The following is a 17,405-nucleotide window of genomic DNA, read 5'->3' as shown; positions in this document are numbered from 1 at the left end:
CTTCCACCTGAAACTAACAAACTTGACAAAATTTATGAAATGGTTTTCAGACACTGGACAGCAGGTAACACAGCACAATGATCCCTAAGAAAGAGAAACAATGAGGTAAACCTTATAATTGCCAACGTTTCCAGGCAATGGCATGGGGGGGGGGGGTGCGTGTGTGAATTCTGAGTTCAACAGGAACAGTTGCAGAGATAGAGCTGGGAGAAGATAGTCCAGGGAGACAGATCAAGGTTGCTAGAGGTCATAGGTCACACATAGTATCAGAGGAGAGCACTAGACCAAGAACTTTGGAGATCTACAGAAGGTCCCCTCAAGTATGCAGTTGAGTACTGATGAGCAAATGTGTGAAGAAACAACCTGAGGCCAGGGAAGAGCAAACAATTCCCAGGTATTTTTTCCTGGGCTGGAAAAAGTGTATGCTCCCACTAACCATGGTGGAAAACCTTGTAATTCAGAGGAATCAAGTAAAATATTCAAGGGGGCATGACGGAAAATTAAACCCCCGTTAAAGGATGCTCTCCCACATAAAATTTACAAGCCTTGAAAGGATCAAATATAACTTAACTGCATCTAAGAATAGGCCAAAACTTATAAATTACCAGGCATGCAAAGAAGCAGGAAAATACAACCCATAATGAGGAGAAAAATCAATCCATAGAAACAATACAAATGGCAAAATTAGTAAATAAGGACACTAAAATAAAAACTGTTGTAACTACTTTCCACATATCCAAGAAGGTAGAGGCATGAAAGATATAAAATAGATCCAAGCTAGACTTTTAGGGACAAAAATTATAAGGGATGGATGAACAGATTAGATAATGCAGAAGAACTTGAAAATGTAGAAACTACCCAAAATGAAAAGGGGGGGAGGGGGGACTTAAAAAAAAAAAAAAAAAGAATGGGCACTGGGACAAGTTCATCTGGCCCAATAAATGTAAGAGAAAGTAAAAACACTATAAAAATCTGCCCCGACATTCATCAGTCTGGAATGACAGATAAAGCCAACTGTAAAGTTAACAGGAAACAACACTGCTCCCAAGGACATCTTAAAACTGTGAAGTGTCATTAATACACCCTTCTTTTGAGTGACCACTGCTTTCTTACAGCAAAACTTTACTAAAGTCAGACTATCAGAAACTCTGCTGTTTGAGATCAGATCAATAAGAATAAAATATCCCACATTAGCTTGGAAAATTTAGGTCACTTTGAGAGAGATACAGTCTCAATTTACAACCCAGGTTCGGAGCTTCAAACAAGAAATTTCTGGACTGCTGTGGTTTGAATGTCCCCTCCAAAACTCATGTTGAAATTTAATTGCTATTATAATAGTATTAAGAGGTGGCTCCTTTAAAGAGTTGATTCAACCATGAGGGCTCCTCATGGGTGGGTTTAATGCCTTTAAAAAAGGGGACTTTAGGGCCGGCCCGTGGCTCACTCGGTAGAGTGCGGTGCTGATAACACCAAGGCCCCGGGTTCGGATCCCATATACGGATGGCCGGTTAGCTCACTGGCTGAGTGTGGTGCTGACAACACCAAGTCAAGGGTTAAGATCCCCTTACCGGTCATCTTTTAAAAAAAATTTAAAAAAAAAAAAAAAAAAAGGGGGGACTTTGGAGAGTGGGCTCTCTCTGTCTTGCACATTTGCTTGTCTTTCCGCCTACTGCCATGAGATGATGCAGCACAAAGGCCCTTTCCAAATGCTGGTGTCATGCTCTTGGACTTCTCAGCCTCTAGAACCATGAGCCAAATAAACTTCTATTGTTTATAAATTACCTAGTCTCTGGTATTCTGTTATAGCAGCAGAATATGTACTAAACACTGGACACAACATTCCACAATTACTTTAACTTCATAGTTTCAAAGAAAACAGGACCCTTGGTCCACCACTTTGCATCCTAGTCCTGATACTAACCCTTTTACACACAGCACTGCTTTGCTCTGAGCCCACCAACACTGTTTAGTTTAAATTCCACCTAAACTCAAAATTCCCCAAAAATCCTATAAAAAATTATTTGGTAAGATGAACCAATGGTTCCTCTGGTGTGCAGTATCTTTTAATGTTGTAAGTCAATAAACCAGACTTTGTCAGATTTTAACTATTAATTTTAGGCTGATTGAGCTAGGACAAGTGTAATTATCTACAAAGAGGGGATAAGAGAGACAGAAAAAGTATTTGAAGAAATACTGATGAAATTTTTCCAAATTTGATAGGTTGCCAATTTTCAAATATTAAAAAAAAATTAGTACTAAAGAAGAACTTTTTGGTGAAAGATACTTAAAGAACCCCCAAAATCAGCATTTACAGAATCCCTTCTATGTCTCAGACATTGGGAATTTAAAAGTGGAAAAAAATGTGGTCACCATCAAAAAACTCCCAGTATGACAGATACATCTTACGTTAATTTGTGGTCATTATTAGCACGAAGTCATCAGAGTATCAAGAAAATAAAGTTCAACAGAGTTTTCTTGATGTCTGAATCCTAGATGATATCTAAAAATACTACAAAATGGAAAAACAAATAAAATCCCAAACTATAAACACCCTCTCTCTCTCTCACACACACACACACACACACACACACACACACACACACACACACACACACACACACACACACACTCTCTCTCTCTCTCTCTCTCTCTCTCTCTCTCTCTCTCTCTCTCTCTCTCTCTCTCTCTCTCCTCTCTCTCTCTCTCTCTGGCAAAGTGTCAAATGTATGTCAGTTCTCAAGCTCTTGATTAACCTATGGCTACATTTTCTCATTTCAAGCTTCATTTTCTGGGAAATAAGTTATAGTGAAATATGTTGAACTTTCAAACTTTAAAGGCACCTGACTAAAGTAAAAAGATTAATAATATTTACTAATAGTACTCATTCCTTATTAAAATCCTTCCAGAATAAAATATTAAAGAAAAAAAGAATCAGATCAAATAGAGAAAATAATTTATAATTTCCTAACTTTGACTTTATTACTTATTTAGATCAATTATTTAAATGCCTGGCTCTATAAGTTAAATACTATCTACATAAAAGGAAGATAAATGCTTCTGATTTGGAACAAACACACTTAGGAAATACTAAGACCACTCAAAAGTCCAATAGGGAAAAAAACACTCTACCTCATCAGCCAGCCTTTTTAAGATATTCTTCTTAGTTTGTTTTTGTATGTCCAGAACCTACCACAGTGAAAAATCACACAGCATATATTGAATAAAAACGATGATGAAGAAAAGACAACTAAAACTGACTCTTTTCCATACCCAGGCTCAGCCAGAACCTGCTCAGCTTCGCCAACTCTTTGGAATACCTACCAAGGAGCTGTAAATGAATGGCAGTGGCTTTTAATGTTTATATTTGGGCCAGGATCCCTCATCACTAGACCAATGGCAAGAGTCTCTCTTTTTTCATGCTTCCTATCCATTAATGTCTCAAGTTTCTAGTCCTTGAGAAGATAGTGGACCTCACAATATCATCCTGATGAATGGATCCCAAGATGGTCAGTGAATCCCCACACATAGAACAAGAGTAACACTGGGTAAAATCATTTTACAAAAAATAAGCTGCTTTATGAGAGTGGGTTCTAACTGCTAAAGGAAGAAACTGTGTGGAAGGAACATTTGTTCTTGGGTAAGATGTGGGAGTTCTTGTCCTTTAAAGTCTGTTCAATTGTAGCATTCTGCTTTTAAGTTGACAACCTATATAAACTCACTTTATAAACAAAAAAATACATTTATAAAACCATAAATCTAGACTCAACTTTAAAACTGCAGCTTTATGCAATTAGAATGTTCTAATACAACTAAATATATAACCGTAATTTACAGTGATAAATAAATTTTAATTCAATTGCCCAGAAGCCCACTATCCAGTGGCATATTGAATGACAGATGATAAATTAAGTTCAGAATGTTCCTTAAAGAGTCAGAAAAAAGACAGTGCCAGATGGGCCCAGCATTAAACCAAAGGGAAACGATGAAAGTAAAGGTATAAATATTTGAGAATTGAAACTGAGACTGACATTATGGCTAGTTTCATCAATGACCCAGCAACAGTCTTAAGTGCAAAACAAGATGGCCCACATCCCATGTAGGACACAACCCTCCAAGCACCGAAAGTTATTAGTTAGGCTGATTATATAGAAAATACTTTTCAAGCAGGGAAGACGGCAGCTGAATGGCAATGCAGAAATCAAACCATGAACAGGGCAGGCAGAAGAAATGACGTAAATATATCAGCACGTATCTAACAGTTGCAAATAACAGAATGTAGGAAAACAGTAGCCTGAAATAAGAGAAAGGACGGCATTTCAACAACAAAGCACTATATCTGCCAAATGATCAAGAAAACCTTTCCCAGAAACAATAGGTACTTAAATCCATATATGTTCTAACTCAGCCTCTCAAATCATATATTTACTTTTCTCACTAGCAAGTAATAACTTGTCTCACAGTCATCATTTGAACTATGTTCTTACCAGAAGTTTTCTTCACCCTCCTTATCATCTTTCTGCTGCATGTATTCCTCCAGCCAGCCCACATTCCTGACATAAACAACCTTTCTCTATATACAAATGGCAAGTTTTCTAACATGAGGTGGGGATAAGTAAGAGGGAAACTCTTGGCTGGACCACTTTAGTGCACTAAGTTTAGGAGAATGTGTGGTCAAGAAATCGATTACGTACATGAGGATTGAGCAAATAAGCAAACGTGTTGAGGATAATGGGAACCAGAATTCTCAGTCAAGGAAAGTAAAATATGAGAAGTGAAAAGGCTAGAAAAAACATAGTGCTGGACTAGAACTGTAAGTAGTAGTGTGAACTCATGGTTCTCAATATGCATAAAATGACTAAGAAATAGGTACGTGTCTGTGTGTAAGAGTATATGCATATTTTTAGATGTTTCCTAGCTCCATCTACTTAAAGAGGGCCTAGAAGCAATGACACCTCAGAAGAAATAAACATATCTAGTGATCGGATCTTTGTTTATAAATACCATCAACCATTAAATGGAAACAGGAATCCTTGGAGAAATGGCTGAGTCCAGGACTGGAAAAGCATAGGATGAGCCTCAAACATCTTAGGTGTCAGTTAAGTAAGAAAATGCAAAATGGTGGGACATGTTAAAAGCCAGCTTGAAGGAACATCCACCAACCAAATCTAATAAAGTCTGAGTATCAGAGTAATGATAGAACTATCATTTAAATAAATAACAGTAACAAGTGACTGAATAAAGCAGAAATTCACATTCGTAAGGACATAAATGAACGAACAAATAAATATATAAATACATACATACAATTCTTACAAACATGGCGGGGAAGAAAAGATCTACCTTGCAATAGAAGGCCAACTACTAATAACTGTATTTAGGAATTTAATCATGTATTTAACAATGCTGTATTTAGGAAATCACATTTGGCAACCATCACAGTAAAATCTGATTCAGGCAAGAATCAAGGCTAAAACGAGTGAAAAGTTTTATGAGTGAAACTTTATGGGTGAAAAGTTTGATGAGGAAAGTTGAAGAAACTGATAGACACCATCTTAACCAAGTGATCAGGTAACATATACAGTAGTAGTACAAACTGATATTGTGTATCACCTGATATAATGCAGTAAGAACACAGCATCTCCTCTGTGGTATTTCCACCAAGAATGAATAGTCTACGTCTAATCACAAAGAAGCATCAGAAAAAACCACAAACTGAGGAACATTCTACAAGATAACTGGCCTTAACTTTTCAGAGATGTCAAGGCCACGAAAAGTCCAGGAAACACAGATACTGTACCAGATTGAAGGAGAGCACAGACTTGTGAACATTAAATATAACACATGATTCTGGAATGGATCACAGACTCTTTGTTTAGGAGACATGGAGGTATGGTTTATTCATTTTGCCATAAAGAACATTACTGGAACAAGTGTTGAAATGTGAATGGGATCTGTGGATGTTTGTTTGTTTGTTTGTTGTTTTAAAGATGACCGGTAAGGGGATATTAACCCTTGGTGTTGTCAGCACCATGCTTTCCCAAGTGAGCGAACCAGCCATCCCTATACAGGGATCCGAACCCGTGGCCTTGGTATTATCAGCACCACACTCTGCCAAGTGAGCCACGGGCCAGCCCTGGGATGTGTGGATTTAGACTGTATTACATAAATGTTAACTCCCTGGTTTTGAAGTGTATTTATTCTGTGGTTATATAGGAAAGTACTCGTTTTTATAAAGCATAAATTGAGGTACTTAGGAGTAATGGGCAACATGTCTAAAGTTACTTTTAAACATATCAATGGAAGGTGAGTGCATTTCACCACCCAGGGGACATTTGGCAATATATGAAGACATCATTTGGTTGTAACAACTGAGGAAGAGGGAGTGCTACTGGCATCTACTGGATAGAGGATAGGGATGCTGAAAACCCTCCAATGTACAGGGCACTCCCTAGAACCAAGAATTCAGTCCAAAATGTCAATGGTGCTCAAGCTGAGAAACCCTAACAGGGAAGGAGGAAAACTCTTGCCACTACAAGCCATGGACTACCTCTTTACCACTTAGAAATGAGATCACTGGTGCCTTTAAATCTAATCAGATTTGAGAACCAATTCCAGAAAACCCACATACTCCCACTGGCCTATCAGCTACATGAGTGTGTTTCTAATATACCAGATACTGGAATGACTGCTGAGAATATTTCCTATACCTGTCTATCTATCCCCTCTCTTTCTTTTGTCTCTGGGTACTTGGGAAGTTAACTTGTGTAAAATTTCCTTGAATCTTTTCTTGAAGCTTTCCACGAATCCTCATTTCTCATATATAAAACAAATCTGTGACATTTACTTAAGCATCTTCAGGGAATAAAATGTTAGGACTACTATGTTAAGATAGGGCTTCACCCATATTACACCTTTCAAATGAGTTAAATCCCATAGTTCTTTTAGTTTTATAAATTAGCAATAATTTTCTTAATTTTCCTCTGACACTATCACATTGTGTCCACCAACAGTAAAGAGGTCTGCCGCCGACTCAGTTGCCATGACCTGATTTACTTTTAGGCCAGATAGATCCTTTGTAATCAGGTCAAGTGCATGTATACAGCTGCCTTCTAGGCTACATTAGTAGCAAAAAACACTCCAATATTAAGTTTAAATCTAAGTTTAAAAAAACTGAACACAAATTAGTATGAATGGACTGAACTAAATATTAAATTAACATAAACAGACAAAATAAAAATTATTTCAAGAAACTTTTGAACACATTACTAAGACTTCATCCTTGGTGAAATATAATCTAATGACAAAGAGAACTGCAAAGAAATCTTAAACTTCACTCAGTATACTATTTATTATTCATAGTAATATTGGTATTATTATTTTGATATTAACGTATGCTATAGGATAAAGCAAGTAAGCTAAGAACAAAATTCTGAAATCTTAAATTTGAAATGAAACTATCAATGTGAACTCATAGTTTATTTTTCAACCTATTTCTCAGCTCTGCCCAGTGAAAGACCTAGAAGTAACAAATACATCCAGCACTTAGATCCAGGTTTCTAAGTTACTAATCTCCACAAAAAGAACCAAGGGTCCGTAGAGAAATGGGTGATTCTGTGACTGAGACAGATAAAGCACAAGATGAGCCTGGGTCATCATTATTGTGCAGAAAGCAAGGGAAGTGCTCAAAGTTGATAGGATTATATCAAAAGAATACAAGAGACAGCTCGAAATGGTTGACACTGGCCAAATCTAAAATATTAACATAAAAAAAAAGCCAAATCTATTGTAACACATTTAACAAGTAAAAATTATTCTTCATGTATACATTTAAGGTATACAAGATGATTTTTGACACACAGAGTGAAATGATTACTACAAGTAAGCAAATTAACATATTCATCACCTTCCATGGATAATTTTTTTAAATGTGCTGAGAGAACCTAAAATAAATTATAATATGATTAACCATAGTTCTCCTGCTGCACATTAGATCTACAGACTTATTTGTCTCATACAACCGCAAGTTTGTACCCTTCGATGAACATCGCCCCATTTCCTCCTCCTCCCACCCCTGTAACCAGCATTCTACTATTTCTTTGTATTCAACTTTTCTTTAGATTTGATATTTAAGTGAAATCACACAGTAATATTCTTTCTGTGTCTGGCTTATTTCACTTAGCATAATGTCAATAAGTAAAAACGCTATTGAGTCTATAGTGATGACAAGGGAAAAGAGAAGAAATGGGGGGGAGGGAATATGAAAGCTCCTCTTTACAGAATTCCAGCTATTACATATGGAAGAAATAACAACTAGAAAACTAACCATTTTGCAGTTCTCACTGTAGCAAATGATGTAGGCAAACTCAACAATGAAGGTAAAATGATGAAGTTAGACAACACTGGGGAACAGGATGTTCACAATATTCACATGATGCCAGACTAGCACCCTAGAGCTTAGTGAATAATTAAGTTATAAAATGAAAAGGGGAATCTTTATTTTGGAGTGAACTGGTGATCACAACCTTAACTAGGTGGCCAAACAATATTAAGACTGGAAATAACCAGGTGTTACGTAGCTTATCATGTAAAGCAACATAACCCTATATCATTATTGAAGTATTCTTGCCAAAAAAAAATGTTCAGCCTGAATCTAACCAAGCTTCTAGACTTAACTTCCAGTGTCCTACGACACTATATTACTTTAATATAGTAGAGTACCAAGTTAAATGACATCAAAAGGAAATAATCAGATAAATTCTGAATGTGGAATATTCTATAATACAAATATATCCTGGGATCTTAAAAAAAAATTAACGGCAAAGGGAATTTTTTAAAAAACTGAGGGGACTACCTGAAACTCAAAGATGCATAACAACTAAATGATTATGGTAAATGATTATGGTTTGGAAAACAACACACTAAAAGACATTTTGAAGATAGCTGGAAAAAACTGAATATGGACTGGACATCAGATTATATCAAAGAATTACTATTCACTTAATTAAGTGTTGTAATCTTATAACCACAGTTAGGTATGAGATTGTCTTTTTTCTTAAGAAATGCATGCTACCTACAGCTTACTTTCAAAATAAGACAGCATATACGTTTTTAATATAATAAATATATATTGTATATGCAAAATAGCAAAATGTTAACTGGAAATCAATCTAGGCGGAGGAATATGGATATTCATTGTACTGCTCTTTCACACTTTATGTATATTAATACTTTTTCATAATAAAATGTTGAGAAGGGGAAGAATAAAGTAGAACGCTATAAATCAGCAATAAATGCTATAAATCAAAAGTGTAGCCCATGGACCCCTAGGGACCCACAAACCTCTTTCAGGATGCCTACAAAGTCAAAACACCACTTTCATAATTACAATAAGATGTTATTTGCCTTTTTCACTGTTAACACTTGTAGGAATGGTGTGGGTAAAATCATTGGTGCCTTAGCATGTATCAAGGTAGGGCCCCCAAATGTACTAGTACCATATTCTTCAATGCCACACACTATGCAGCTAAAAAATAAAATGCCAGTTTCACTTAAAGCCCTTAATGAAGGAGTAAAATTATTTACTTTATTAAATCTCGACCCCTGAATACACTAACATTCTGTGCAACAGAACAAGAATGCATAAGACACTTCTGCAAAGTATGGAGGTTGTGTCAAGAAAAAAAAATCACTGTTTGAGGTGTAAGCAGAACTTCTTTACGTGAAAGACTGACAAACTATGCTTATTCAAACTTGGGTATTTGGCACATATTTTCCGAAAAACAAAGCAAATCTGTTGTTGCCAGTTGTTTTCCTTAAAGTATTTGCTGCCAATGAAAATTTTGAATTTTCAAACAAAAACTAAAGTTCTGGAGAACTTATATCTACCACTGTGAACTTGATAGCTTCCTGATACTTAGAAACTTTTCTGATGAGTTTGGCAATGATATTGTATTAATGTGATCGTTTGATACCTTAAAGTGAAATGTTTCACCATTTGAAAGATTTGTATAACTCGATATAACCAGTATTTTCCAAATGATCAATGTACGATGTTACAAAGTATGCATGGGTTAAAGACCCATTCAAATTGTGGGACAGTAACAAAATGTAATACAAAAGTATGAAAAGCTTCACTGGCATGGTATTAGATTCCAAGGTGCAACGAATCTTTAGATGAAAACTTCCACTTGTTGAGTTTTGGTGTACTATCAAAGTAAAACATCCAGAATTACCTGAAAACACTTTTTAAAATACAACTAAGTATCTATGTGAGGTTGAATTTTCTTCATATATTTCAACCAACAGAGCATAATAAAACATAACGAATGCAGAAAAAGATATGAGAATTCAGCTGGCTTTCTTTAAGCCAGCCTTTAAAGAGATTTTTAAAAAGGTAAAACAATGCTACTCTTCTCACTAGTTTTTTGGTTTTGAAAATAATTTTTCATAAAAATGTTACATTAGCATGCAAAGGGTTTATTACCTTAACAGAACTATGAATAAACATAAGTGAAATTTGTTTTCATTTCTGATCAGATACATATTGATAGAACCCATATAATTAAAAGCTCTTTGGTGTACTTAAATATTTTAAGAGTATAAAATGGTCCTGAGACAAAAAAAAAAAAAAAAAAAATTGATAAATGTTGCTCTGGAAATTAACATACGCCATACACAATTTTATAGAAATTAAAAGCCTCACCTAAGCATCTGGGAGTGCAAAAGTATAGCATAATTACTTTGAAAAGATCACCAATGGGCTCTTTACATAGGCAAAAGAAGAAAAAAATATATATAAGGCCAGTAAAAAATGAACAGTCATTCTTTGGTTGCTTACAAGCAATTCAATCTAAAAGAATAAAAGGTCATTGACAACCTCTAACTCTAATTTTCAATAACAAAGCACTGTAACAAGCTATTTAAGAAATTAATGTTTTACAAAAAGATAAAGTCAAGCAAATTATTCTCAATACCTATACCTGACCGTATTAAATGACTTACATAATGCATAAGTATAAAGTTGGACCTTAACCTTACAACATATACAAAAATTAACTCAAAATGGATCAAAAAGCTAAAGATAAAACCTAAAACTATATAACTCTTAGAAGAAAACAGGAGAACAACTACATGACACTGGATTTGGCGATGATTTCTTGGATATGGCACCCAAAACAGTCAACAAAAGAAAAAAATAGATAAATTAGACTTCATCAAAATTGAAAACTTTTTTGCATCAAAGAACAATATCAAGAAAGTGAAGACTGGGCTGACCAGTTAGCTTGGTTGGTTAGAACATGGTGCGGACGACACCAAGGTCTAAGGTTCACTGTACCAGACAGCCATCAAAAAAAAAAAAAAAAGAAAGAAAGAAAGAAAAGGTAACCAACAGAATGGGAGAAAATATTTATGAACTGTGTATCTGATAAGGGATTAACATCCAGACTATATAAAGAACTCCTACAACTCAACAACAACAAAAAAAAAATCCAGTTCAAAACTGGACAAAGGACTTAAATAGACATATTCTTATTTCTCCAAAGAAGTGCATGGAAGGATTCCTACTATCTTTTAATTCTACTTTTCCATGAACTTTCTGAAGTACCCTTGTACAAATGGCCAATAAACACATGAAAAGACATTCAACAGCACTACTCATTAGGGAAATGCAAATCAAACCACAATGAGATACCATTTCACACCCATTAGGATAGTTATTATCAAAAAAACAGAAAATAATAAGTGTTAGTGAGGATACAGAGAAATTGGTACCCTCATGCATTGCTGGTGGGAAAGTAAAATGGTGCAGCCACTGTGGAACAGTTTAGTAATACACCTACCATATGACCCAGCAATTCCACTCCTAGGTACATATTCAAAAGAAATGAAAGTGGGGACCCATACAGATATCTGTATACCAATGTTCAAAGAAGCATTATTACAACAGCCAAAAGGTGGAAGCAACCCAAGTGTCCATCAACTCAAGTGTTTATCCATAACTGTACAAACAAAATGTGGTATATACTCACAATGGGGTATTATTCAGCCATAAAAAGAAATAAAATTGTGAAATACGCTATAACATGGATGGACCTTAGAAACATTATGCTTAGTGAAATAAGGCAGATACAGCAGGACAAATACAGTATGATAGTATTTATATGAGGTACTTAGAATAGGCGCATTCATAAAGACAGAAAGTAGAACAGTGTTTACCAGGGGTGGGGAGAGGCAGGAAGGGAGTTATTGTTTAATGGGTACAGAGTTTTTATTGAAGATGATGAAAAAGTTTGGGGTATAGATAATTGTGATGATTACATAACATTGTGAAAGTCCTTAATGCCACTGACTTGTATACTTAAGAATGGTTAAAATAATAAATATTATGTATACTGTACCATAATTTAGGAAAAAATGGTTACAATGCTTTAAAAAATGACTTACCTATAGGCTTTGAAAGACATTTGCTATGGTGTTTGCTAGTAAATTTCAAATAAAAAATTATTAAAAGTTGAGCCCTCCAATAATAAATAAATAATAAAAATCACTGATAGTGCTTTACTCACCCGTTTCGGGCCACTAAAAATCTTCCTGGTATTTTCCTTTGATTTATCTCCTTGTTTATTTATGGGCTTCTTCACACTTTCAGGCACGCCAGGCAAGTCCTCTGTAAAGTCCAAGTTTTCTGAAATGGTAATCAAAACTAGCCAGCTTACAAATATTTCAAATTATCTACCAAACAACCAATGAAGATTTTTAACACATTGTAGGGAGAAAATAAAGGAATAAAAGCACCAGAGTTGACAAAACACTTCAAAAATAGAAAATCTCATTCTCCCATTATCACGCCGTTTGTCCCTTCCCAAAGAGAAAATCATAAACCTGGTTGCTGTGTATGTGCTCTATTCATTCTATCTAAAGGGCAAAAACAAATCTTTTCCAGAATAATTTTCTTACTTCATAGGTCATATAACTGCTGGATATCTGTGAATACTGACACTGGTATAGTCTAGTTTATACACACAAAAAAATCTACCTTTAATATTTTTCTAGATTTTAAGTCTACTGAATTACGTTGGCCTTCAAAGACTGCCTGCTTGCATCTACAAAGGCCACATTTAAAAAAACCGAAAAGAGGATAGCTATTCTTGGCAAAAGATAAGCAATGAGGTAATACAGTGTAGTTTAATGACTTGTGAATCTTCACACAAAACTAACCAAAGAATTAGATTACTTCCTACTTGATTATATTTTTTTCTGAACTAAACAAAAATTTTTCTCTTTCCCAACCCTTAAGAATGCCTGCTGTTTGACACATTATATGAAGACTCAAATTCCAACCAAATGGTCTCTAATTTTCAAGTGTTACTTAGTATCAACTTCAAGTTTCCAGGAAAAAAGCCTAATTTCACATTTTAAAGTTTAAAAAGTTTTATCACCCTGAGATGTAAAGTTCAGCCACAGATTTTCAATTACAGATTAGGATAATTTGTTATCCAGATTAATTTAAGAGCTAAGTAATTGCAGCAGGACAAGAGCTCAGGTATTGTACAGCATTACTTATTATCCTCCCAAGAAAGCAAAAGCAAAGCTATTCTGCCTGGCCAGATCTCCAGTGACTAGTAAGGCTGCTGCAAACTTCAGTTCACCAGAAGGGATTCAAGATAACATGGAACTGTCATACCCTTTTTGGTCTTTTTTTTTTTTTGCAGTGGGGAGTGAGTGGTGAGCCCCTAGGAGCTACTCCTGTGTAATTCTGGTTTTGAAGATAAGAATGATTCCTAGCAAAACTATTTTTAGGCCAAATAAAGTAAAATAGCAAGTATTCTCAAGTATGATTTATACTCTAGGAGAATTACATTTATGAATACTATCATAATTCTAATTAACCATAACACTTCTACAACAGAACAGGACAAAAGCTTTATTTAACAAGTAAACCAATCCAGAAAAACTATATTTGGTTAAGGAACCCTGTATCCCAGAGGCTTTTACATATTCTTCTTCACTCAAGCCACTTCACAAAGCCCTTGTCACATAATGACTTAATTATAGCAGCACTAACCTATTTCTTTTGTTTGTCTCTTATAGTGGAGACTGAATTCCTTGAGGACTTCTAGTCATTACTGGGCCAACTATCTTGAGACAAATTAAATTTTCATGGTTAAGAGTGAATAAATACTTACCTAGCACTTTTCATTTTTATTAAACTAGCATAAGAGGGTTTGAGGATGTTTTGAATGTTTATTATTTGAGCCAACTAGAAAAGGTTTATACCAATTTTAATTTTCTAGTATTTTCCTCCTTACAACCATCTGTTATCAATATAGATCTAAATGTACAAAACCTACCCTTATGTCTCTACTGCACTTGGATTTTCAAAGTTGAAATGTCAAGATGTTTGGTATCCCTGCCACTTTAAAATTCTCAAGTGCTGATGGTCAAATTAAAACGCAAATATGAAAAGATTTCCCAATCTACAGACTGGTTCCTTACAACTTGGGACCTGATCATTAACATGTAAAATGCTATACCTTTGGATAAGATAATTTGTGGTTCTAAATAGATACTTTTATTAATATCAAATGTAACAAGCAAAAATTGAGTATCTAGGAAGAAACTAAGCAGCTGTTGATTTAAGTCTGAAAAAATATTACGGTAGTCCCCCCTTACCCACAGGGAGTATGTTCCATAGACCCCTAACAGATAACTGAAACCTCGGAGAGTACTGAACCCTAAATGTTTTTTTACTATACATACAATATATACCTAATATATACCATACATACATATATACCCAAAGTTTAATTTATAAATTAGGCACAGTAAGATTAACAACAATAATAATAAAACAGAATAATTATAACAATATACTGTAATAAAAGTTATGTGAATATGGTCACACACATGTACACATACACACACACACTTATACTGTACTCATCTATTTTCGGATTGAGGTTACTGTGGGTAAACGAAACCATGGAAAACAAAACCTCAGATAAAGGGGGACAACTGTACTTACTATAATTTAAAAAAAAATTCTTACCTGCATTATTAGTACTAGACTGACTGTCCTGGGAATTATCATTGCTTTCTGGGGGAGGCTGCAAGGAGGGTGATGGGGCTGTTTTAGTTCTTTTTTTGCTTGTCTTTCTTTCCACTTGACAGTCATCATCTTCATCATCTTCACTTTCACTGAGATCATCAAAGCCAAAATATTTGATTTTGTAATTAGAACTGCCAGAACCTCCTTCATCACCTCCTGTCTCATCATGATCTTCAAAACCAAAAAATTCAAGTTTAACATCCTTCTTGGATTTAGTATTACTAGGTCGAAATCTAGTAGTGGTCTTAGAAGTTGCAATATCTGCCTTTTTTCTGAGACGGCCAGCTTCTCCCAAATCTGCAGGAGTGGATGCAGTGAATTCGTCCATGCTGCGTTCCATAGTATCCTGTATGGTAACATTACAAACTGACAAGCAAGATGGATGTAAAACTGTATAATCTCTAGTCCGTCCAACCGTCCCTCTAAAACTGGTCCCACAACTTACACCGCCTTTCTTTGCCTGATTCAGGCCATCTTTACTTGACTCACTGTTTGCTTTGGCTAAGGCCTGACTGGTGTCATCCATTAGCTTATCAAAATTTGATGCTCCTTGTGAGGATTTCGCTTTATTGGCCCTACAGTACGTCCTACAGTTGCTTGGCCTAAGAACACTTTGCACAATGTCGTCTTCAATGGCTTCATTTAGATTTTCCAAACGATTTTTAAAATCCTCATCCTTCATCTCCAACAGAGGATCACTATCCAAACTTAAAATACAATCTTCTGACCTGATATCTTCAAAATCATTATCCCATTCATACAAACCAGTTCTTACAGATCCCTTGATTGGAGATATTTCTGATGGAGATTCTGACCTTTTCCCAAACTGGGAGTTCCAAGTATCGTTTGTTTCCTTGATTTCATCAGCTTTGAATCCAGAAGCCACTGTAGTTTCGGCATTGGGTTTCTTAGTACTGTCTTCAGGATTTTTGTGAATATGGTGACTATTCTTTTCACGTTCTTCACTAAAATTCTCCACTTTATCTATAAAAACGAAAAAAAAGTAGAAGAACAAAAACATGAGTGGCATCAACATAAAAGTTAACAAATAACAGGGATATTTGGCTAATTAGTAGTACAGAGTTAATCTTGAAATAATTGCAATAATTTTAAACTATAATGACATTAACGTTTACAAATCAGACATTTCCCCTCCTACCTTTTCAGTATATAGCTCTCATGTCTTTCTCCAGGTGAACTTTCCCCAAGTATTCAAGTCCCTTAAAATTATCAACCTAAACTCCTCACACAAGATTTCAGCAATATTAAACAACTAAATCAATTAAGAATGACATGTAAATAATTCCTCCATACCTTCCCAGGAGTATTATGGGCTTCTCAAATAAAGATGCTTAAATTAAAAATTACTTAGTAGAACCTAAATCAGTTTAACACAATTAATGAAAACTTTCCAGCAGTGTTTTTATTTATCTAGGTTAGGGCTGCCCATACATAAGGCATGCTAGTTCTGTCTAGAAACCTGTCCACAGCACCGGGTTTCTCTAGCTACTTCCATTATTTCTTCTAATCCTAAAAGCCATATAACCTCAAGGAACTTTTTTTTTTTTAAAGATGACCAGTAAGGGGATCTTAACCCTTAACTTGGTATTCTCAGCACCACACTCTCCCAAGTGAGCTATACGGCCATCTCTATGTAGGGATTTGAACCCTTGGCCTTGGCGTTATCAATGCTACACTCTCCCAAGTGAGTCACGGGCCGGCCCGGCCCTAACCTCAAGGAACTTTTAACAGTAGTTCTGGCATCGGAACTTATGTGTCTACAGTGCCTATTTATGCATATAAGCCTGTCGTAACTCTTAACTTGCCTATTCATTTTTTACTTAAGGAATTCATTTTTATTGCCTTAAATTTTTATCATCAGAAAACGTTCTTTTTTTAACCTTTCCAAAGAGAAACAGAAATATGATTCAAACTAGTATTATGATTAATTCCCTCAGCACTTATTGGTAGAAAAACACTGGCAAAATGTTTACTCTGTGCCAAACAATAAAATTACAAATTTTTGAAATGCACCTACATTTAAGAAAAGTTATTTACAAATCTCAATTAACAAATGATCTAATACATTTAAAAAAAAAAAAAAAAGAAGAAGGGCCGAGCCCGTGGCGCACTCGGGAGAGTGCGGTGCTGGGAGCGCTGCTACACTCCCGCCACGGGTTTGGATCCTATATAGGAATGGCCGGTGCACTCACTGGCTGAGTGCCAGTCACGAAAAAGACAAAAAACAAAAACAAAGAAAACAAACAAAAAAAAGATCAAATACAGGTGAGATGGA

General features: G+C 35.4%; 1 protein-coding gene across 1 annotated transcript in view; it reads right to left on the bottom strand.

Annotated features, from left to right (window-relative positions):
- The window catches only part of WAPL (WAPL cohesin release factor), a 72,579-nt gene that overhangs the window by 34,953 nt on the left and 20,221 nt on the right, over nucleotides 1-17,405 (bottom strand). Inside the window, exons 3-4 of the mRNA XM_063086553.1 lie at nucleotides 15,050-16,093; nucleotides 12,567-12,685 (exon numbers count right to left, since the gene is read on the bottom strand). Coding sequence (XP_062942623.1) covers nucleotides 12,567-12,685; nucleotides 15,050-16,093 — 1,163 coding nt within the window. The remainder of the gene's footprint in view (nucleotides 1-12,566; nucleotides 12,686-15,049; nucleotides 16,094-17,405) is intronic.

This window comes from Cynocephalus volans, chromosome 2 (genome assembly GCF_027409185.1).
Source record: "Cynocephalus volans isolate mCynVol1 chromosome 2, mCynVol1.pri, whole genome shotgun sequence".
NCBI classification, from domain to species: domain Eukaryota; kingdom Metazoa; phylum Chordata; class Mammalia; order Dermoptera; family Cynocephalidae; genus Cynocephalus; species Cynocephalus volans.
The sequence above is the reverse complement of the archived record's forward strand: the minus strand, read 5'-3'. Positions and strand labels throughout refer to the sequence as shown.